General features: G+C 68.5%; 1 protein-coding gene across 8 annotated transcripts in view; it reads left to right on the forward strand.

Moving 5' to 3' along the window:
- HTT (huntingtin) overlaps positions 1-22,483 on the forward strand; it is an 88,333-nt gene that overhangs the window by 57,165 nt on the left and 8,685 nt on the right. For 5 of the 8 annotated variants that reach the window (XM_045833978.1, XM_045833979.1, XM_045833982.1 and 2 more), the window contains 19 exons: positions 225-460; positions 1,318-1,460; positions 5,419-5,629; positions 6,531-6,672; positions 8,191-8,370; positions 8,474-8,650; positions 8,943-9,019; positions 10,094-10,232; positions 11,206-11,328; positions 12,688-12,901; positions 13,282-13,427; positions 14,689-14,866; positions 15,739-15,831; positions 17,557-17,744; positions 18,024-18,150; positions 19,808-19,908; positions 20,608-20,762; positions 21,025-21,164; positions 21,735-21,817. In XM_045833978.1, the coding sequence (XP_045689934.1) occupies positions 225-460; positions 1,318-1,460; positions 5,419-5,629; positions 6,531-6,672; positions 8,191-8,370; positions 8,474-8,650; positions 8,943-9,019; positions 10,094-10,232; positions 11,206-11,328; positions 12,688-12,901; positions 13,282-13,427; positions 14,689-14,866; positions 15,739-15,831; positions 17,557-17,744; positions 18,024-18,150; positions 19,808-19,908; positions 20,608-20,762; positions 21,025-21,164; positions 21,735-21,817 (2,853 nt within the window). The remainder of the gene's footprint in view (positions 1-224; positions 461-1,317; positions 1,461-5,418; positions 5,630-6,530; positions 6,673-8,190; positions 8,371-8,473; positions 8,651-8,942; positions 9,020-10,093; positions 10,233-11,205; positions 11,329-12,687; positions 12,902-13,281; positions 13,428-14,688; positions 14,867-15,738; positions 15,832-17,556; positions 17,745-18,023; positions 18,151-19,807; positions 19,909-20,607; positions 20,763-21,024; positions 21,165-21,734; positions 21,818-22,483) is intronic. The other 3 variants (XM_045833980.1, XM_045833984.1, XM_045833985.1) reach the window with 3 other exon arrangements.

Consider the following 22,483-nt stretch of genomic DNA (forward strand, 5'->3'; position numbering starts at 1 on the left):
TCCGGGCTCTGCTGGGCCAGGGGGCGGCCCGAGGACCTGCATTTTAAACAGGTTCCCAGCCCGGTGGGGGGTGCAGCCTGACGGGCCCGGGCCTCAGAACAGAGATGTTTCGGTGGGGTGGCGAGAGGGGGGCAGTTTCCACGCGAGAAGTCGGCTTCGGCAATGGGAAGAGCGCACTTCTCTCCCGAACCGCAGCCCGCCCTCCTCCCCTCCCCTCCCCTCAGGCGTCGGTGAGCACCGTCCAGCTGTGGGTCTCCGGAGTGCTGGCCATCCTGCGGGTCCTGATCTCCCAGTCCACCGAGGACATCGTCCTGTCTCGCATCCAGGAGCTGTCCTTCTCCCCGCACCTCATCTCCTGCCCGGCCATCAGCAGGCTGAGGGGCGGGGACGGCGGCTCACCGGCGGAAGAACGCGGCGAGGGGAGGCTCGCGAAGAGCCTGCCGGAAGAAACGTTCTCCAGGTGCGCTGCGTGGCCGGCACTCTCCCCCGTCCCATCCCCGCCCTCCTGCGAGTCACGTGTGCGCGGCGGTCCGAAAGTCAGGACCGGCTCGTCCTCTGCGGCTCCGCGAGCTGGGTGGGGGCGGCCCCCTCCCTCTCCGCGCTCACCCCTCCTGCCGCAGGGCCCCCAGACAGGCCGCATGGCGGGGCTGCCCACTGGACGTTGGTCTTACTGCCCTTCCCCCCAGGGTGGCGGCCCTCGCGTGCTCCCCTCGGGGCACTGTGGAGTCAAAGCTCGTCTGCCCTGCAGTTGTTCGGGGGGCTTCTTGAGGCAGCGACCCGACTCTGGTGCCGCAGACGCAGTGCTGGACGAGTGTGCAGCCGTCCTGGCCTGGCTCCGGGCGCTCCGCAAAGCGGCGGGGCTTAGAGCACGTGCTGTGGGTGCAGCTTCCGCCCCGCGCACCTCCCAGCTGGGGCCACTGCCCGTGCGCTCAGCACCCAGTCACGGTCATCGGTGGGGCGCCCGTGTGTGCAGGGTGGTGCCCTGTTTGCAGGGTCCGCCGAAGTCTGGGGCTCCCGCCACCACGTTGCACCACACAGGTGGCGCAGAGGCGTGAGATCAGACCCCCCAGTGCTGCGGTGTGCTCCCTGCACGTGCCCGGCTGACCGGCCCCACCGCCCTCCAGCCTGTCCTCTGGGGGGCGGGGCCCCCGCAGCAGAGGGCCCGTCCCCGCCCACAGCTGCCCCACGGCCCGTTTCGCTGTCCTCCCCCTTCTGCCCTGCAGACCGTGTGTCCTGTACACGTGTCCACACGTCTGCCGCAGCCCGGCGCTGCGTCACGTCGCCCTGCTCACCGGCCCCCTCCCCCTCCCCTCGCAGGTTCCTCCTGCAGCTGGTGGGCATCCTGCTGGAGGACATCGCAACCAAGCAGCCGCGGGTGGAGATGAGCGAGCAGCAGCACACCTTCTACTGCCAGGAGCTGGGCACGCTGCTCATGTGTCTCATCCACATCTTCAAGTCCGGTGGGTGCCGCCCGGGGCCCCTGCTGCCCGGCAGCCTCTGGCCGGGGGTGTGGGAGAGCGTCCTGTGGGGGGTGAGAGCGAAGCTCGGGGCTTCCTCCTGTTCTCAGCGTTCAGGAGGCCACGTTGTCATCGTCACTTTTGCGTTGTGTGGTGGGGGGCTGAAAAGGGGGGGTCGCGGGCGCCAACCCTGCACCGAGCCCGCACAGTGCCCTGTCTTCGGTGGGGCGGGCAGTGGCGTTCCGCTGGCGTCGGAAGGAGGTGGCGTGCGGAGCTGTGCGGTGCAGGCGGGGCAGGTCTGCAGCGGGAGGGCTCTGGGCACCGCGTCAGCCGCCGCCTCCGGGCGGGCTCCGCCCCGTGGCCACAGAGCGGGTCCAGGTTCAGCTCCTGCTCACGGCCCACCCCCTCCCAGTGCACTCGCCCTGGGGGCTCGTTCTGCGCATCGGCTTGCACGCCTCGGCACTGCCGTCCCCGTTGCTCGTCCTCCGGCGGCTCCATCCCAGTGGCACACGGGACGGCCCCAGGCTGCCTGTGGCCCCAGCCTCCGCGTGAGCCCTGTGAGTGGCCCACGGCCCTCGTGCTCTGGCCGGCCTGGGCCCGGCGAGGTCTGGGGCAGCACACCTGAGAGGGGCGTGGCTTCCCGGCGCGAGGAGGAGAAAGAAGCATGCAGCACGCCCGACGGCCCGCCGCAGGCAGTGGGGGCTCGGCAGGCCGGGGCTCGGGGAAGCCCCCCACAGGCCGGGGAGACGTGTCATTGCCGGCAGGGGCCAGCAGGACACTTCCGAAACAGAAGGCCCATCTATTACGGGACCTTCAGTCTCGCCTGGGTCTTGGCCCCGGGCAGGGCACATGCCGGGCGAGCCCGAGGGCAGCCGGTGGGCGCGTCTTCAGCCTGCAGCCCTTCGACCACATGTGCCAGCCACCGCCCAGGCCTGGGCGCCGGCGATCGGGAAGGCTGGCGCGGCGCTTGCCTTCGTGGGGCTTGCAGTCTGGCGAGGGGGATGGTCTGTGGGTGCGTCGTCACGGGTGTCGACGTTTCCGGTGACGGGAACAGGCAGTGGGCAGCAGACCACGTGGTGGGTCAGAGGGTGGGGACTGCCGGACAGTGACTGTGACACTCGGGCGGCCCCGGAGGCCACTGAGGGTGTGAGGGTGGGGGGGCGCTGGGGGGTGGGGGGCCCGGAGCCCAGGAGAGGAGGGGTCTCCGTGGCCGGACTCAGTGCAGGCAATGGGCTTCGGCTGCGAGCCCCCTCCGTTGTGACTGTGGATGCGTCCCGTTTGGGAGACGTTCGGTTGGCCCTGGCAGTGAGCTGGGGTGGACCGAGTGAGTGTGCCAGGTGGCCAACGGGCCCTTTCCAGCGTGCCAGTCGTGGGGTGTTCGGCCGTCGGTGGTTTGGGCCTGACCTCAGGACGCCTCTGTTCAGTTCTGACCTCAGTTCGGCTCTGAGGACGCCTCTCCCTCCTCCGGGCCAGAGTGGCATGTCCTGTGTCCTCAGGCACCGGTGTCTGTGCTCCTCGGGGGCCCACTGGCCCACGGCTCTGACCGCCTCTTCTTCCTCTCCTCGGAAACCAGGGAGGGGTCTCAGGGCCCCTGGGCGCTGTCCCCCAAAGCCCCTGCATCAGGGGGTGGACGCTCTGTCTGCACCATGGTGTTGCCTCCGGCCGCCGCGGCTGCGAGCACCGGAACCGTGGCTCGTGGGGTGGAGGGGCTGCTTTTGGCCCGACTCCCCAGCTCAGGTGCGAGCGGACCACCGAGCCCACCCCCGGGCCGGCGTCGGGGGGCAGTGTGCGGCACCGAGGGGCCCGTGTGTGTGCCGCCGGCGTCTTGGACGTTGTTTGGTTGGCCCAGAGTGTGTGCCAGGGGGCCGTGTGTGTGCACACGCGTGTGGAAATCTCTGCTTGTATCTCTTCGAGTATTTTAACTGTGTTTCTGTTAAAGACGCCAGGGGGCAGAGTCGCTGCGCTTGGCCGTTCTGAGACGGAGCTGGAATAGATCCTGCTGCGCTTTCACGTGAAAGAGGCGCAGCCAGCACCTGAAGTCGGTGGTTTTTGTCCCCGCTCTGCTCGAACAGGGGCAGTGAGTCCCACGCCTTTACTGAAAGTCGGCGTGTGGTTTGTCCACTTCCGGTCTTCCCTCTCAGAGTGGACGCCAGCGGGAGTCACGGCCTCGGCCTCTGCTTCTCTGCGTCCCGTCCTGCAGGGGACGCTGTTCTGGGTCCCTCCGGCAGGAACGGCGCAGCCAGGACCCACGCTTGGCCTCCAGTTGGCAAAGCCGGGGTCACCGGTGCCCCTGCTGCCCCAGTCGGGCGGCCGGAGGCAGGCGGCCGAGCCCGGGGCAGGGCTGCATGCAGGTGTCGTTGCTCTGTTGCCAGCGTGGCGGGGTGAACCCCCGGGCCAGGGGCCGGAGGAGGCCTCCTGTGCTGGCCTGTGTCCCGTGTCCGTCCGCTGGGCCCCGCCCCACCGCAGTCAGACACCCACCCAGACGGGGGCTGCCGTGGCCCCAGGGCCCCTCCTGGCCTCCCTTCCCAGCCCCTGCTGCCCGTGGGGGCCCAGGCAGGGCTGCTGAGGGGGGGGGCAGTTCCTCCTGGGCCAGGAAACTGACCTCGACTGGCCTCCCTCCTCGCACGGGCAGGGGGTGCGGGCTGCTGATGGTGGCGGTGCCGGGGTCGACGTTCCCCTGTGCGCGGACGGCGCCTTCCACGGCTGCGTGCTGGGGGGGGGCGGAGGCCGGACACGGCGTCCTCGCCGGGGCCTGGAAGTGACACGCGTCCCTTTGTACACGTCTCTCCGCGGGTGACCTGGTGCAGGCCCAGCCCCACACAGCTGGGGCGCTGTCCACAGCCGGCACCAGCCCTCGTGTGTGCCACCCCTCCCCCAGTGGACGCCCCAGTGCCACCCCCCCCGCAGGCGCTGCCCCAGGCTCTGCAGAGTCCCTCTGGTTCCTCCTGCCGTCACCGCAGGGTGGGGTCAGTCCAGTGTCTCTTCCCCCAACGACAGCATGGGACCATTCCGTCCCGACCGTGGCTTCCCAATAAAACCGATACTAGGCGTCTGTCACCCTGTGCTCCCGGCCTGGCTCCAGGGCCCCCTCTGGGAAGATGTGCCTCCTCCTGCGGTCAAGGAGAGCATAGAGGAGGGCCGGGCCGGGGTCGGGGGTGCAGGTGGGCGGTGCTGACCACGGAGCAGCCGCGGGGAGCCCTGGCCGGGGAGGCCAGAGACAGGCCGAGCACTAGGGGTCTTCCTGCGGGCTTTCTCCGACAGCCAGGCCTGTGTGCGTCTCTCCCCTCGTCTCAGGCCACGGGTGCAATTAGTCCCGAGTGGGCAGGAAGAAGTCCGCCGTCTGGTGGTCCCTGTTCAGACGCCCTTGCGTCTGCAGTGCATTGAAATCTGAGCCAGAGACCAGATTTCGCCTCCCCAGCGTGACGCCAGGAGCCGCCAGGCTCAGACAGGAGCCGCGCCCCTCCTGCGCTCTGCAGCGTGTGCGCCCCTCGGGGTGCGGGCCGGCACAGGAGCCCGCAGGGGGTGGGAGAGGGGACCTAGGGAGGAACTCGTTAGTTCCCACAGGGGGTTCTCGTAGGCCCTGAGCGGGGGGCTGTGGAGGAAGCTCACGGACCGAGTCCCAGGACGTCTCGGGGTGGCCCGGAGCCCACCTGGCCCTCGGCCCTCAGGAGCCTGCCGAGCGCGGACCTGGGACTGGCACGGGGCACCATCTGTCTGCTTCCTCTGGCGCTGGTCGTGGCCTGCGTGACCCCTGGGGTTGCTGCCCTCAGCCCTCGGCGAGCCCAGGAGCCCTCGGGTCAGCAGGCGTGGGTGCAGGGAGGGCCCGCGGGCCCCTTGGAACATCGCACGCCAGGAAGAGCCGGGCGCCGCTCTTGAAATCCAGCTGCGAAGTGCCGGTCCGCGGTGAGCGACAGAGACGTTCTTCCCTCCCCGGCGTGACTCGGGGTGTGTCTGTCCCTAGGGATGTTCCGGAGAATCACAGCCGCCGCCTCCAGACTCTTCACCGCAGACAGCGGCGCCGAGGGCAGCTTCTACAGCCTGGAGAGCCTGAACGCGCGGGCGCGCTCGCTGGTGCCCACGCACCCGGCGCTCGTGCTGCTCTGGTGCCAGATCCTGCTGCTCGTCAGCCACACCGACCACCGCTGGTGGGCCGGGGTGCAGCAGACCCCCAGGTGCGCCCGCCTGCCCGCCCGCTGTCGTGGGGAATGCGGTCTGGCCCGAAGGGGCGTTCAGAATCAGTCACCCCGCTCTTTCCTTTTCCAATGGAGTGTGTTTTACTGGCTCTCTCAGTTGTCCCGGTTTCCCCCTCTGCCCCACTTCACCCTGTGCCCCTCTCCCCTCCAGCATCCCCCCCCCCAGTTCAGGTCCGTGGGTCACGCATGTAAGTTCTTGGGCTTCCCCATTTCTTACACTATTTTGAACCTCCCCCTGCCTATTCTGTACCTACCAGCTATGCTTCTTCCCTGTACCTTTTCCCCTGTTCTCTCCCTGCCCCTCCCCACTGATAGCTCTCCAGGTGATCTCCATGTCTAGGATTCTGTTTCTGTTCTGCTTCCGGGGGCCAGGGCTGTGCAGGGTTAAGATCTGCTCCTGACCCGCTCCCCGCCGTGGGCGGTGAGGGTCCCGCTTGCACGCGCTGTGGCGCCGGGGCTGTGGTGCGGCGGTCGGCTCCCCAGGTGGTGCTGCGGCGCGGGCGGGCGTGCAGCCCTGGGCCTGGGGTGCGAGGCCCCAGGGCGTTGCCCTGCCACTTGGTGGGACCCAGTGGGCTGACGCCTGACCTTGTCTCCTGCTAACACTGGGGTCAGAGGCTGTGCCCTTTGCTCCCAGAGGCTCCTCCCCCTACAGGGCAGGGGCGCTGGGGGCACGTCCAGAGCGGTTCTCCAGCTCCCCACGCACGCACTGCTGTCGCTCGGGGGGGCGGAGGCCAGCGTGTGCCGCGCGCGTGCACGCTGTGCCGGGGCAGCACCGAAGTGCCGGCCCCAGACCCAGGGCCGGCCCTGGCCGCCCTCCGCGTTGGAAAGCGAGCTCGCTGCCACCCGGAAACCGCGCCAGCGTGCCCGTTGCTCCTTCCAGGAGGCGCAGCCTGTCCAGCACGAAGTCCCTGAGCCCCCAGGTGTCTGAGGAGGAGGAGGACTCCGACTTGGCGTCCAAGCTGGGAATGTGCAACAGGGAAATCGTCCGGCGAGGGGCCCTCATCCTCTTCTGCGACTACGTCGTAAGTGCGGCCCCATGGGGGTGGCGCGGGGCCCAGGGACCTACCGCCCTGGCAGCCTGGCTCGGGGCAGGCCCACGGCGCCCAGCCTGGCCACACCGCGGGGGGCCAGCCGTGGCTGTCGGGCGGCGGGCGGTAGGAGGCCCCGTGCAGCTGCCGCTGTTGCCCGCACGCACGTGGGGTGCGCTCCACGCCGGCGGGCGCTGGGCGGGCGTGTCCCCAGGGCAGTGGTGGGGGCGGGCTGACGGTAGTGGTAAAACGAGCCGTTCACCCAGGAGGGGTTCTGGAGAACGATGTGTTAGGCTGTGGAGGTGTGAGATGCTCATTGCTGCATTTCTTAAAAGGTTCTGTTGGAGTGCCATTGTCTTTTTGTTTGTTTGTTTGTTTTCAGAGAGGGAAGGGAGGGAGAAAGAGAGACATCCATGTGCGCTTGCTGGGGCCTGTGGCCTGCAACCCAGGCATGTGCCCTGAGTGGGAATCGAACCTGCGATGCTTTGGTTCGCAGCCTGCGCTCAGTCCACTGAGCTATGCCAGCCAGGGCTTGAATGCCGTTCTTTTTTAAAAAAAATAACTTGAATTTTTAACCAGACAACTAGTATCACATATTTAACAGAAATTTCCCAAAACCGAAGAAGTAAACAGGAAAAGAAAATTTCTTGTAATTGGGTTACTCCAGTGAGACCCTTCCACTTGTCACGTTTTGGTGGGGTTGGCACTTCCCCCGCACCGGCGTGGAAAGCGCACATCTCGGATGGTGGCGTGCACGCCGTGCCATCGTTAGCAAAGCGCTGCCAGCGTCCCGGACCAGGGAGGCAGCGCAGCCCCCTTCCTTGGCCGAGTGCGTCCTCGCTGTAGTTTTCCTGCGATGATGACAGGTTTTTGCTTTGTGTTCTTGATGTTGGAATAGTTTGTTTTTATCTCGCCGCACTTCTGAGAAACGATATAATTATACGATACATATGTATTTCAGAATAGGTAGGTCTTGTTTCCTTTCTGATTGGTATGTGGGGTCCATTCACGTTTCGGAGTCAGGAACCCTAGTAAAACTGGGACAGTTATGGGGACTCTCTTGCCGCTGCCCTCTCTCGAGACCGGAGCCAGAGCGACTGGAGGGCACCCTGGGCAGGCCAGACCGGGGCCGGGGCAGCCCTCGCTGTTCCTGCTGCTCTGGGGTCGCGCCGGCTGTGGCAGCTGCCTGATGGCTCCCCCACAGCCCTGGGCCACACCCTCCTTCCTCCAGCCGTTGGCTGGGGTCCCTTGGAGCTGGACTGCGGGGTCCCATTTCCCGGGGGGAGTCTCCCTGGAACGGTCTCCCCCACAGTGTGCAGTGCAGGCACGGGGTCTGGGTAGGGAGTCCCCACCTGGCGGAGCTGGTGGCACACCCTGGCCACCTCCAGCGAGGGTCAGATTCGGAGCCTGCCCGCCGCCCCCCCCCCTCCCCCCGGCCTCAGGCCTGGCCGGCGGCTCCAGCGCTGTCCCGGGGGCCTGCTGGACAGTGAGCCCGGCCGCCGTCGCCCGCAGTGCCAGAACCTGCACGACTCAGAGCACCTGACCTGGCTCGTCGTGAACCACGTCCAGGACCTGGTCGGCCTGTGCCACGAACCCCCCGTGCAGGACCTCATCAGCGCCGTGCACCGGAACCCTGCCGCCAGCGGCCTCTTCGTGCAGGCCGTCCAGGCCCGCTGCGAGAGCCTTGCCACTGTGAGTCTCCGCCTGGGGGCCGCGGCGGTCGGTGGTCCCTTCCCCGGGCCTGCGTGGGGGCGTCGCGCCCGGCCCGCTGACCTGCACCCCCCCCCGACGCCAGCCCACCACGCTGAAGAAGACCCTGCAGTGCCTGGCGGGGATCCACCTCAGCCAGTCGGGCGCCGTGCTGACGCTGTACGTGGACAAGCTGCTGTGCACCCCGTTCCGCGCGCTGGCCCGCATGGTGGACACCCTGGCCTGTCGCCGGGTGGAAATGCTGCTGGCGGCCAACGTGCAGGTACCGGGCGGGACGCTGGCGCCGGTCTCTGTGGAACCCGAGCGGGGCAGGCCGCCGCGTGGGCTGGGGACCCCCGCAGGCAGGCACGTCCCCCGTCTGGGTGCCGAGGGAGACGTGCAGCGTGTGTGAGTGGTCGTCAGCCTGGGTCTGACACGCACGCTTGGTGCCCCTCACCGCACGCCGTCTGCCTCCGTGGTGCAGACGCCCCCCGGCTCTCCTCCGAGAGGGAGCGCGAGGTGGCCTTGGTTCACGGCCCGCTGCGAAGGCCCTGACGTGCTCCTGTCCCCTGCAGGCCAGCACGGCCCAGCTGCCGGTGGAAGAGCTGAACCGGATGCAGGAGTACCTTCAGAGCAGCGGCCTGGCGCAGAGGTAACGCGGAGCCTGGTGCTGCTTGCTCTTGGCCGTGGGGACGGAGGTTCTCGGGGGATGGACGCACGGGCGAGAGGCTGGCGTGCTTTGTGGATGGGCCCACTGGAGGGGGCCTCGAGGGCGAGCCTTCCCGCCGGACACACGGTCGGCCCTCGCTCTCCGAGAGGTCTGCACGGACAGCAGAGCCCCCGCTGCTGTGTGAGGGCGCCTGGTCCCTCTGCTCGCCGCACTGCAGCAGAGGGCAGCGGGCGTTACCAGCTCTCCCTCGGTGAGACCACGGCACGTGCTCTCACTGCCGAGTGAGGGCTGTCAGCTCGGAGAGACCTCACCGGTTCCCCGTGTGCGTCTTGTCAGATTTTGTTTCTTTGCAGTTGCTTGTCCCCTGGTTTGTTTGCAAAGTTTTCAGACGCTTGCATCAGAAGTTACACATCTGTTAGATGAGTTTATGTGTGTTTCTAGGACTGCAAAGTGGAATAACACAGGCTTTTGCTTTCTTTCCTCCTGGGGGTGGAGGATGAGAGAGCACAGTAATTCCCTGTGGCCCGGTCTGGCGACTGCCTGCTGGAGGTGGCTTTGACCGGGGAGGGGCGTGATCCGGGGGCTGGGCCTGGCTGGGCGCGGCTTCTCAGTGGGCCGGGCTGATCTGTGCTGTGGTTTGCACGTCACTCCGATAGCTGACGGTGGGGGTTCCGACCGTTGTCAGCACGCAGCCCCAGAGCGGAGAGCGGGCCCCAGGCCCGGCCGAGGAGGGCGGCAGGTGCCCTGAGCCGGGGGGCCTTCCCGCGTGATCGGAGTGAGCCTCGTCTCGCTGCGCAGCTGAGCGCACGGGCCGCACCCCGTCCCTTTGCATTCATAAACACGCCTTCGCCGGCGCTCCCCCACGTCTGCCTGGCGCGGTGCCTGCCCGCGGACGCGGCTCTCGGAACAGGCCTGGGGCGCTCCTGTGGCCAGTGAGAGTGGGCGGGACCTGAGTGCGCGACCCGACGCATGCCGGTCCAAGGGCGTCCCGTGTGAAGGAGCGAGCCGCGTGGTCCCTGTGGGGCTGGGCGCTCACCCGCGTGTGCTCCCCTCCAGGCACCAGAGGCTCTACTCCCTGCTGGACAGGCTGCGTCTCGCCACCGCCCCCGGGTCCCGCGGCCCCTCCCCTCCGGTCACAGCCCACCCGCTGGATGGCGACGGGCCCCTGGCGCTGGAGACCGTGAGTCCAGACAAAGTAAGTGTCCACCACGTCCACGCGGGACCCGGGGGCTCCGTCCGGGCACTGAGTGTGCCGCGGTGGTCCAGCTCCTGCGACGTCTCGGCACTCGGCACGGCTCCAGCGGACCCCCGGCCTGCACTGGCCGTGCCAGCTGTGCGCAGGGTCCCATGGCCGATGCAGTGCCCGAAGTCTGGCCCAGGCTGTGGGCAGGGGCACGGGTGAGAGAGGAAATGCCGACCTGGGGCCCCAGGCGTCAGGGCCATCATGGGGGGAGCGGGCATTGGGTGGCCGCAGCCAGCGCAGGCGTCCAAGCACAGGCCCACTGGGCCTGGCTCCCTCTCCTCGCCCCTGCTGACCGCCTAGGCTGAGGTGGTGTGTTGACCCCGCCACCCAAGCGCCCTGGTGAGCTACCCTCCCGCACCGCTCACCTCTCACAGCTGGGGGCCGTCGGCCCTCCTGCAGCTGGTGCTCTGCTCCCCTGGAGCGGGCTCACCTTGAGTATGAATGGGGTTTCCAAGCCCAGCAGCCCAGGCGCATTATAGCAGAAGCTCAGGTCTCTGTCCTCAGGTTCAGTTTGTTCAGTGTTTCCGCTGGGCTGGCCCTGGGGGTAGGAGCAAAGCTGCAGCCCGCCCATAGCAGGCGATGGAGCGACGCCAGGTGGTGAGGGTGGGCCGCGGGATGTCTGCGGCATTTACTGCCGGTGCCGAGTGGAAGGGCAGGTGCTGACTGTTCACCAGCTGAAGGGGAGAAGGAGCAGGTGTCCAGACAGTGGGGCAGGTTCAAAGACAAGCCTGTGAAGTAGCTCTGTGGCTTGGGGTGCAGCTTGCACGGCCCAGCCAGAGGTCCTCGTCACAGACCCGAGTGCGCCGTCCAGGGAGGCCGCTGGCCCTCTGGTCTGGGGCAGGGTGGGGCGGCACGTTTCCCGTGGCCCAGAAGCTTCTGGAAGCCCCGCCCTGCCGCAGGCTGCTACCGACCTTCCCCTTCCCAGGACTGGTACCTGCGCCTGGTCAAGTCCCAGTGCTGGACGCGGTCCGACTCGGCGCTGCTGGAGGGCGCGGAGCTGGTGAATCGGATCCCTGCAGGTGACATGAGTGCGTTCATGCTGAACTCGGTACGGCGGGGCGCGGCGGGCCGCGGGCACCCCCTGCTGTTGCGTAGACGCGCTCGGTTGCCCCCGTCACCCTGCAGCCGCTCGGCCCCGTGGTCCAGGCGGCCGGGGCGCAGCGTCCGCCCCGCTAGAGCCCAGAGTGGGCGGTCCCTGCTGCAGGCAGCTTTTCCTGCCCGTGGGGAGGAGGCGGGCTCCCACCCACCACGGCCCGCCGCCCTTGCTCGTCCTCCTGAGCGTGAGGAGGGGCCCTGAGTGCCGCCTTGGGGGTGGCTGGGCCGTCCCGTGGTGTCTGGAGCCCATCTCGAGGAGGGCACTCCCCGCCCCCCACGCACAGTGAGGCCCCCACTCCCTCACGAGGGCCCCGCCCCCGTCCAGGGTGCCCTGTCCAGCCCGCCCAGGCTGCCCCAGCCAAGCCTCCAAGCCCCTGTGCTCTGTACTCCCGCGGGGCCTGTGAGGCTCGAGGCCGCTCTTGGTCCAGCGCGGCCTCCGGCCACACTGCCAGCCTCCACTGTCGCCGGGAGGCGCCCCGAGTGGGGGTGCAGAAGCCTCGGGGGCCACAGGGCTGGGCTGGGGTGGGCAAAGAGTGTGCCCCAGGACTGATTCCCCACCAGCTTCAGAACAAGCTACGTTGGGGAAAAACAGCCAGGAGAACCGGCCCCAGATCAGTTTGCTGACAAAGTCGTTTTAAGCTCCGTTCGGTGAAAGCCGGTTTGCTGAATGATGTTTGTCTCCTGACCCACTTAGGGGTTTTCCAAATTCGGTCGTTGGACTTTCAGCAGCTGTTAAAGGTTCTGGCTGGGACGGAGGCTCCGTTTCGGTCACTGATGTGATACATGCCTTTTCAGTTATCGACCGAAGACTGAGATTCTCCCTGAAAACGGGCCAAGAAAATCTTAAATCGTTTTTGACAGTTGGCCAAGTGGTACAAATTGCAACATCGTGTAAACTGCTGCTTTTCCCGCTGGAATCGCAGCGCTTGTGCGGCAGCTGGGTTTGTCTCAGGTGCTTCTGAGCGCCACCTGCTCCTCTGAAACCCCGGGCGCGTCAGGGCGTCTCGGCGGTTTCCCGGCGGCCCGGCGGCCTAACTTGGTGCTTTTGCCGGTTCAAGTCTTGTCGTTCAGTCTTTGGTTTCAGACAGAGGTGAAGGCACCGTGAAATGAGACGGTTTGTTTTTTAAGTAAACCGCCCGGAAGGAAGGGACCGGGCCTGAGCGTGTGCAGGGCCGAGCTGCTGGGTTGCTCCTGGGAGCGGGGGTTCCCTGCAGCCCCTCACTGCATGTCCGTGTGCGCACGGCCCTGTCTTTGTGGTGTCGCTCGCCCGCCGAGAGCCTGCCGTTGCCGACCCTGTGACGCCCCCGCGCAGGAGTTCAACGTGGGCCTGCTCGCCCCATGCCTGGGCCTGGGCGCGCGGGAGCTCTCCGGAGGCCAGAGGAGTCCCCTCTTCGAAGCGGCTCGCCTGGCGACTCTGGACCGCGTGGCCGGCGTGGTGCAGCAGCTCCCCGCTGGCCACCACGTCTTCCGGCCCCTCCTGCCCGCGGAGCCCGCCGCCTACTGGAGCCAGCTGAGCGACCTGTTCGGTAATGGCAGTGACGGCGTCTCTCGGCGCGAGGAGCGCTGCGGGGCCAGGCCGTGCTTTGCATGGAGGGAGGGACGCGTGGCGAGTGCTGCTGCTCTGACCCCTGGGACGCTCTCGCGCACGTCACCGAGGCGGCGCTGGGGCCCCGGCCCCGCGTGGCTTTCCGCGTGTCGGCCACCGTGCGGGAGTTGGCCGCCGTGCGGGAGTTGGCCTGGCCGGGGCTCCGAGCCTGAGGGCGTGCTTGCACCCGCAGTGCATGCGCTGGTCGGGAGGGCAGGCGCGTCCAAGGAACCGTGTCCCCGAAAATTGCCGACCGCCTCTCAGGGGTCACGAGCCTCTGCCAGACTTTCGCCCCCCCCCCACGAAGAGCTTCTGTTGCAGGGGACGCCGTGTTGTACCGCTCCCTAACCACCCTGGCCCGTGCCCTGGCCCAGTACCTGCTGGTGCTCCCCAAGCTGCCCAGCCACCTGCACCTTCCCCCGGAGAAGGAGAGGGACACCATGAAGTTCGTGGTCGCGACCCTGGAGGTGAGGGGGCTCGGGAGCTTGATGTCCCTGTGGGCCTGAGACAGAGGGAGGCGGTTTGATCTGGAACCCGGGGCTGTGCGCAGTCAGGGGCGCCCTCTGCCACCTCCAACCGAGCCTGCCGCTGTCAGCCCGCGCCTGCCCTCCCCTCCCCGGGCTCTCGCTCCATGGTGGCACAGCCGCCTCCCGCTGCCCCCAGAGCGGAGGGGGAGAGGCTCTCGAGAGCCAGGCTGGGCCGGGGACTCCTGCCTGAAGCCGTCCCCCTGACCGGTGCAGGCTCTCGCCTGTCCTCGAGCAGGGTGAGGGGCGAGGGGGCCGGTCACAGCGGAGGGCGGGCTGGGAAGGAGGGGGAGGGTCAGAGGTGGACGAGGGCCGAGCGCAGGCCTCCGGGGCCTCCACAACCCAGCGGGGTCAGCACGCGGTCGGTGGGAACCTGCGCCCTGGATTCCAGCTGCCTTTGGCTTGCAGCACAGACCCCCCGTGTGCGTCTGTTCCCGGGGAGAGAGGAGGAGGCACGCAGGCGGGTGTGCTTCCCGACACCCACTGCTGGAGGGGCACCCCCCCCGACACGTCTGTCTCGTTCCTTCCGAGCTGACGGTGCACCTGCGCCGTCAGCCGCAGGGGTCGGGCCCTCCGTGTCAGTCCTGACACTTCCCCTGAAACGTGTGCGCACCATGAGCCCATCGTATCGCACCGCCTGTCAGGCGGCCTCAGAGAGGAGGCCAGAGCCGAGCCGCGTGGCCGAGCCGGCCCCCGAGCAGCAGCAAGCGGTGCTCTGGGTCCCACTCTGCAGACGGGGGCAGGGCGCAGAGAGGCCCACCCCGCTGGGGCGTGGCCTCCCTGGCGTCTGAGGCCAAAGCCGGCTGTGTCTGGAACCCGGGCTCTCAGATACAGCTTCCTATACCTGGACAGGGGCCGGTGCTGCGGGGGCCCTGAGGCAGAGCCGGCAGCAGTGTGGCCGGGGGAGCATTTCCTGAGGAGCCCGCAGAGCTGAAGGGGACGGGCGCAGCCGGGCTGGGGTGGGCATCTGGCAGAGAGGGAGCCCCGGGGACTTCGGGGAGCGGGTGCTCCGGACAGGGCGGGACAGAGTGGGCACGCCAGCCCCTTCCTCTGGAAGGGCCGAGTGGCCGGGACTGGCCAGCTCCCCGAGCCCCCGACGGTTCTTGGACGGCCGGAGTGGCCTGCTTCCCTGGCAGCCCCGCAGCAGCAGGAGGAGGGAGGGAGCAGGGGTCCAAGCCTCGGCCACGTCGGCCTTCGCCCACAGGCGCTGTCCTGGCACCTGATCCACGAGCACGTGCCCCTGAGCCTGGACCTCCAGGCGGGCCTGGACTGCTGCTGCCTGGCCCTGCGGCTGCCCGGCCTCTGGAGCCTGCTGGCCTCCCCGGAGATGGTGACCCACGCCTGCTCGCTCGTCCACTGCGTGCGCTTCATCCTGGAAGCCAGTGAGTCTGCGCCCCAGGCGGCTGCCCGCTCGGCCCCTCGCGCCCGCCCTCGCTCCGCCCGTGTGCTCACGGCCGCGTGGCGCCACCTGCGCGCCAGGTGCCCGGTTCCGGAACCGGGGGAGGGGGTGGGGGCACAGCCTGGGCCCTGATCTTCAGGAGCTTGAACTCTGCACTAGGACTTAACTCGCATTCGCTTTTGTGGTCATCGTGTTCAGGGTTTGGGGTTCCACTCTCATAAAAAATACTTGTGATTGCGTGTCGCTCTCATCGCTGGCCCCAGCTGACTGTTTCCTGCTCTTGGTTCTAAGCGGCCGCAGTCCAGCATGGCTGCGTGTTTCTGCTCGCACGTCGTGAAATAAAAACGAGTCACTCTCTTCAGGGGGCAGTGTCCTAAACAAGGGCCATGAACCAAAATTTTTGAGCAAATTGGCGTTATGGTTTATAGGGTGGAGGGTGTTTGGAAGTTTTGTGTTTTTAAATTGGACATTGTGGAGTGGTGTTTTGAAGTTCCACCGTTTCAATTGTTTTCGTCTGTGCGTCCGTGGCCACCGTGGGGACGGAGGGCCCGGAGTGCCTTGTCTGAGCCAGAGGCCTCCCCAGGGGCCTCGGGGCCCTTCCTGCAGCAGGGAGGCACCCCCGCCTGGGGCAGCAGACAGCGGGAGTCCAGCTGCTCGTGCGTTTTGGGTTGACCGTGACACTGACCCCAAGGCTAGCCTTGTCTGAGACTGTCTGAGTTGGTCGGGGACACCTGGGCCCCGTTTGACAGAGTCTGTCCCGCTGAAACGTTACGACGCTGCACAAAGGTGAAGTTCAAGTGAAAAGGAATGGCAAAGTGTTTGGAAACTCTTCCGTGTGTTTTATCATGGTTCTAGTTGTGGTGCAGCCCGGAGACCAGCTCCTTGGTCCAGAAAGGAGGACGGACGCCCCAGCGGCTGCCAGAGAGGACGCAGGCTCCCACGCCCAGAGTAAGTGTCCCGGTCTGGGCTTCTCCCTGTCTGTGCTCTGGGGGCTCGGAGCCCATGCGCAGGACAGGCAGTGCTGGCGGGGCAGGGAGCCCTTGCGGGCCGACCTGGCTGCGTCCTTGGGCTCCGCCCCGCGGTGGAGGGCATGGGGGGTGTGGTGCTGCACCTGCTCCTCCCTCCATCTGCTCCTCTTCCCTTTCCTCCGGCTCCCGGCCCCACCCTCCCAACTCTGCAGGGGTTTCCCACCCACCCCTCCTGCTCCTGCTCCTGCTCCCGCACCCACCCCCCTTCCTCTCCCTCACGCACGCCTCCGTTTCAGCGCTAGGTTCTCCCTGCACCTGCGGCTCCGCTGTGTCGCTCGCCTCAGACTCTGGCCCTCTGAAGGCAGGGGGAGTGTTTCCCTCTCTGTCCTCGCTGTCGTGAGTGACCAGCGAGTGCCCGTTGGGTGGCGAGTGAGCACGTGGAAGCGCTAAGGAACTTGAACGAGTCCGTGGGGCACCCACCGCCCGTTGGGTCGCCTGCGTGTCTCTCTCAGTGCCTGTTTCTGTGGGTTTTGACGTGGAAACCCCTGCTCCGCCTGCAGAGACAGGACGTGCGCGTTCTGTTCGCTCACCTCCACTCCGGACTCAGGCTCGGTGCCCCGGTCTCCACGCGCTTTCTCTCGGCGCCGGCGTGCTGGTCGCTCCGGAGACGGCGGCGAGGCTGAGTCGAGGGGGGGCTTCTCGGCTGGGCGGCTGCCGGCTGTCTCCGGGGCCCCCCCAGCCCATCACGGGGTCTGGCTGGGTGCCGGCCACAGCCGTTCCCCAGTGGCCCGGGCCGTGTCTCCTGGGGACACTGGCTTGAAGTGCCGGAGTCTTCTCCGTGCTCCTCCGGTCTGAGAAACGTGCCTTTTCCGTAGCTAGTACCTGAACGCCTGGTGTTTCTGCTTTTGGGTTTTTTTGCCAGCTTTCGTGCAGTCCCAGCTAACGACGGCATTTTCAATAGGCTTGAGCGTAGCGATGTTCCTCCGGCCACCCGCTCCGGGCTGCGCGACCGCGCTGCACGCGGAAGCCATGGCGTTTCTGCGCGCCGCCGAGCTCTCCTCTGGCGGCGTGCCTCGGAGCCGTGCCCGGTCCGCCCTGTGTGCGCGGTCTCATGCAGGTGCCTGCGGGCCTCCCCGCCCTGCTGCCCGGCCGGCCGCGCCCCAGCCGCGTGACCTCCGCCAGTCCCTAGTGCTGAGGGCCTTGAGGACAAGGCCAGGGCCGCCCGGAGCGAGCTGGTGTGCGGGGCATCAGGGACCCTCAGCGAGCCCCGGAACAGGTGCCCAGCGGGCGTCTCGTGGTTTCGGTTCAAGTGCGAATTCCCGTTGCTCCGAGGGCGGCTCGGGCACGGGGGGTCCGAGTCCGGGCAGGCGGCCCCCCAGCTGGAGAGCGTGTGGTGCGGGCTCGCGGGACGGGGGCGTCCTCACGCCCCGCGCAGGCCGGGTGCCGCCCCTGGCCGGAGGGGAAGCCTCGCTCACCTGCGTAAGGGGTGCCCTCGCACGGTGGTCCGTCCGGTGGGTCTGGTCCCCGTCCGCCGTCTCCCCAGGCGGGGCAGCCGCCTCACCGGGGACCCGCGTGGGCTGCGGGAGGTGCTCCCACGCGGCCCTCAACGCGGGTCCGCTCGGCGCACCCTCCGTGCTGGGGGGTGGCGGGGGGGCGTCAGGCTGGGCGTGCACTCTGACCTCCGCCGACTGCGGTGCTCGCTCAGGCCCTGAGTACGTCACGGCAGCCTGCAGGATGGTGGCGGAAATGGTGGAGGCCCTGCCGTCCGTGCTGGCCCTGGGGCACGAGAGGAACAGCGGCACCCCCGCCTTCCTCACGCCGGTGCTCAGGAACATCGTGGTCAGCCTGGCCCGCCTGCCCCTCGTCAACAGCTACACGCGCGTGCCCCCGCTGGTGAGTCTGGGGCCCGGGCTCCCCGGGCGCTGCGCCTCGTGCTGCCGCCTGCCCGGCTTCCTCGGGCCAGACGTACGGCGGGTGTTGCGGGGGTGCTGGCTCTTCTAAAACAGGGCGGCGGGAACATGCCAGCACAGACCACCTGTAGACGGGCGGGGGGGTCCTTCCACACTGGGTGGCAGCCCGCCTGCCTGAGGAGGGGGCGCGCTCTGGGGGCGGCCGGGACGGCACGGGCGTGGAGTCTGCAGCTCAGCGACTTCCTTTCTTCTTGCCCCTCAGGTCTGGAAACTTGGGTGGTCCCCTACGCCAGGAGGGGACTTCGGCACGGCCTTCCCCGAGATCCCCGTGGAGTTCCTGCAGGAAAAGGAGGTCTTCAGGGAGTTCATCTTCCGCATCAACACCCTAGGTAGTGCGGACCCCCGCTCAGAGCCCGATGGCCGGGTGGCGGGGGGATACCCGGCTCCAGAGTGCACTCTGCGAGTCCCCTTCCGTGAAAGGGTGGGCGTGGCCTGCTCATGGGCATGCGTTCTGAGTGTCCCTGTGGGAAACTGCACCCCGGCTCATGTGCGGGAGAGAGTGTGGTCCGACGTTTCTGCGTCTCGGGCTCGTTTGAGGTCGGGGTGGGTACCCTGGTCATTGGTGACGTGGGGCCGGTCTTCGTACAAGGCGCCCCCGCCAAGCAGTGCCATGGGTGGTCTGTGCGTGCTTACCGTGAGCGCTGGCGCCCTCCTGGTGTGCGGGACGTGCTGACGGGCGCGGGGGAGCCGGCCCGGTGGGGCGCTGGCCCGGTGGGGCGCCGAGGGCGACCTCGAGGGAGAGGGGCACTGGGCTCGGGCGGGCAGGTCGGCAGGTCGCCCAGCTGCCAGGCCCCAGCTCTCCGGGTCCTTCCTGCCCCCCCGGATCTGCTGCGCGTCCACAGACCCTCCGAGACGCTCCGGGGCGGCACACGGCGACAGCTGTCTGCAGCCCTCCCTGCTCCCTGCAGAGGCGGCAGTGAACTCCTCTTGTCCCCACTGCCTGTCTGCGGTCCGGTGGGGGCGGTGGGTAGCCCACCCTGAAGGGCAGCGCCCTGCTAGGTTGCTCCCAGGAACACGGGTCTCGGAGTCTGGGGTGGGTACCTGGCGGCCCCCTCTGCGTCTCCGCGGGGCCCTCCTGCCTCGGGCTGCCGCAGACGCGCTGTCAGTGTGACCCTGCAGGCCTGGGCGGCAGGCGCCCCTGCACCTGCCTTCCCTTCCACTCCCCGGGCGACGCGTGACCCTGAGTGACAGCCGAGGCCGGCTGCCCCCGGGGCAGTTTCTCCTCCTCTCCCTGGAGGCGGTCACCAGGCAGCCCCTGCCTCGCCACCACCCAGGGCCAGCCCCTCCTTACTCCAGAGCTGTCCTGGGTGCGAGCTGCCTGACGGACCTCGGACCCGGGGCGGGTTTTCGATCTTGTCATGCACCCTGCCCCTGCCCCTGCCCGCCCGCTGTTCGCCGTGGGCGAAGTCCCACCCCCGCCTGTCAGTACTGGCTCAAGCGTGTGTGCATGGGACCACGTCTCCGCCTCTCTCTCTCTGCCTCAGCTCAGCAGGGGGACCCCGTCCCTCGCCGCCCCAGGGCAGGTGGCGTGGCCACCTCCTCCTCCGGGTGACGAGTGGGGTCGTGGGGTGCAGCCCTCAGATGCAGCTGCTCCCCAACAGTGCCCGTGGTGCGGACGGCCGGACAGGGCCCGTCCCTGCCGCCCTCTGTGGGCCGCGCTCCTTTGGGACCGGTGCTGGATGAGCCCATTTTGCTCACACGGACGCGTAGGGGCAGACTCCACACGGTACGCATGGTGCTCCGTGTGGCAGGTGGTGCTGTGGAGGGCGTCCGGGAGCTCCCACCGGGGGCACTTCTGGGCCCCACGCCACTCGGCCGCCTGCACTTGGCAGGGGTCAAGGGGGCTGAACGCGGACCTGGGTGCGTCCGCGTCCTTGCCGGCGGACAGGAGCTGCCAGCGTCACCTCTGCCAGCAGAGCCCTCCTGAGGGTGGAGGGAGCTGCTGTCCGGGGGCGGCCCTCTCTCATGCAGCCTCTGCGTCCACAGGGTGGACCAGCCGCACGCAGTTCGAGGAGACGTGGGCCACCCTGCTCGGTGTCCTGGTGACCCAGCCCCTCGCGACGGAGCAGGAGGAGAGCCCGCCGGAGGTGAGGTCCCGCGCAGGCCGCTCCGGCCCCTCATGAACCGTTCCTGGCGGGCAGAAGAGGACAGAGGGGGGCGGCGTGCTCGTCTTCCCTGTCTCGCGTCATCTTGCGAGCTGCCCGGCTACGTCTGGGCCGACGCTCCAGAGCAGGAGCTGGCCTCCCGGGGGCCAGGCGTCGTGCGCACACCCCAGGGCGTCAGGGCCAGGAAGACCCCCGGGGGTGGGCGCCCGTCTCGGCTGCTCTGCAGGGGCGTCCCCGTGTTGGCGCTGTGTTGGTGGAAGCCAGTGTTGTTGCTGGAAACCAGTGTCGGGTGCGGCAGAGCCCGAGGCCCTGCAGTGCAGCGCCAGGGGATGAGGCCCTTCGTCCTGGCGGGAGTCCCCGTGGGTGGGTGTCGGGGCCACCAGCATCGCCCGCGGGTCCGCCTGCAGGGGCTGCCAGGCTGTCAGGTGCAGAGTCCCCGACGCTAGTGAGGGGACGTTAGGAGCTCTCACTTGCAGGTCCATGGTGGGGACGGAGCCTGGCCTTGTTGCAAGTCCCAGCGTGTGTGGCTGCGCTGGGTGTGGGCAGCGGGGCAGGACGCGGGCTGTGGGGCTCGTCCCTCCGCGGTGCTCAGGGCCCCTTCCCACAAGCCCACGAGTCTGAGGGCTGCGGGCTCTGGGGTCCAGCTGCCTGTGACGTGGCCGCACGTGGTTGTTGCTGCAGGAGGACACGGAGAGGACCCAGATCAATGTCCTAGCCGTGCGGGCCATCACCTCCCTGGTGCTGAGCGCGATGACCGTGCCTGTGGCCGGCAACCCGGCCGTGAGCTGCTTGGAGCAGCAGCCGAGGAACAAGCCCCTGAAGGCTCTGGACACCAGGTTTGCTGGGGGTGGGGGTCACGTGTCTCCAGTGCACCCCCGCCCACCTGGGGTGGGCTGCAGCCTCCCTGGGGCCCTCCCTTCGTCGCTGAAAGTGAAAACAAAGTCACTGCACGTCTGCCTCGCGGCAGGAGGTGCGACCCCCACGTGGTGTGCGGCCAGCGACGGTGGAAGCGAGAGCAAGGGGGCGCAGGGCCGCCCAGCCGTGCCCTCGGGTGGGGCGGGGGCCTCTCCTGACGCTGCGCCTTTGTCCGGACGCCAGGTTTGGGCGGAAGCTGAGCGTGATCAGAGGAATCGTGGAGCAGGAGATCCAGGCCATGGTGTCGAAGAGGGAGAACGTCGCCACCCACCACCCGTACCAGGCGTGGGACCCCGTGCCGTCCCTGTCTCCCGCCACGACAGGTACCGGGGGCGGGGGCACCCGTCCCCAGCCAGCCACCGACCTCGGCGGTCAGGCAGGAAGGCCGGGTCCCGGCTCTGCACGAAGGCTGTGTGCTCAGCGGTCCCTGGAGGAGCGCGTGGGCCACCGGGGGGTGAGGCGTGGCATCGTCACGGCGGGAGGCACGGAGGACGGATCTCAGGACAGCGGGGGCCGCTGGGGGCAGGGCCGTCTCCCAGAGAGTGGGGGTGGGGTGACCACCGGCAGAAGGAAGGGCAGGCCCGTCCAGGCCTGGTGAAGTCTGCGGGAGGGTGGGTTGTGGGAGGAACCAGCCGCACCCCCAGAGGGCCGGGCACCGAGGCAGGGGCCCGGGCGGGGCCGCCTGTGGCTCTGTGCGCAGCCACGGGCTCCTGAGTGTGTGCAGCGCAGCCGCAGCCAGGGCCCATGCGAGTCGGGCGCCGGTGCGTCAGGGAGGACGGGGGACCGTCCTCAGTGCCTCGGTGTCCTGCCGGCTCTGGGCCGCACCGCCGCACCTTCCCGCCGGCCTCTGCGGCGCCTGAGGTGGCCGGCTTGACGGTCCTGTCGCCCCGCAGGTGCCCTCATCAGCCACGACAGACTCCTGCTGCAGACCAACGCGGAGCGGGAGCTGGGCAGCATGGGCTACCAGCTGGGCCAGGTCAGTCCCACGCCCCGCCCCGCCCTCTGCCTGCAGATGCGGGCCGCTGAACGCCTTCAGTGCATTCCGAATGAGAGGGAGGGTTACTCCTGCTCGTCCCGTTCACTGCCAGAAGGACGTGAGATTACGCAGTGTGCCCATGGTGCAGATGTGTGCGCACTCCGTGCAGCCGTGTGTGAGACGCGGGGGAGACAGGCCCTGAGGGCCAGGGCCCCGCACACCCGCCACGGTGAGGCCATTGCAGCCCAGCCGCCTGCTCAGAGGGAGGCTCGGTCACACGGCCCACCCCCTGCGGGCGGGTCTCTGGAGCGCCCTTCGCCAGAAAAGCGGGCCCAGTGGTGCGTGTGACAGCAGGTTGGGAGTGGTGAGGCGGGGCTGAGGACACGGGCGCGGGGGCGCCGGCCCTGCGGCGGCCGCGCTCTTCCCAGGTGTGTGGTCGTCTGGTCAGCACGCAGCTGACGCTGCGGAGTCCCTTTGGCCTTCGTCTCAGGGTGGGTCGGTCAGAGCAGCGCCTGGGCCTGTGTCAGTTCACTTGGTGGCCCCACGGCTCGGGGCCACGGGGCAGCCTGTGTCTGGGTCCCGCGGTGGGCGTGTCCGAGGACCAGGCGGGGGGGCGAGAAGCCGGGGCTGGGGGCCTTGTTCTGGGGCCTGTGGCACTTGCCCCGC

The sequence above is a fragment of the Phyllostomus hastatus genome, unplaced genomic scaffold (assembly GCF_019186645.2).
Source record: "Phyllostomus hastatus isolate PE091 unplaced genomic scaffold, TTU_PhHast_1.1 phas_contig_196, whole genome shotgun sequence".
In the NCBI taxonomy this organism is placed as follows: domain Eukaryota; kingdom Metazoa; phylum Chordata; class Mammalia; order Chiroptera; family Phyllostomidae; genus Phyllostomus; species Phyllostomus hastatus.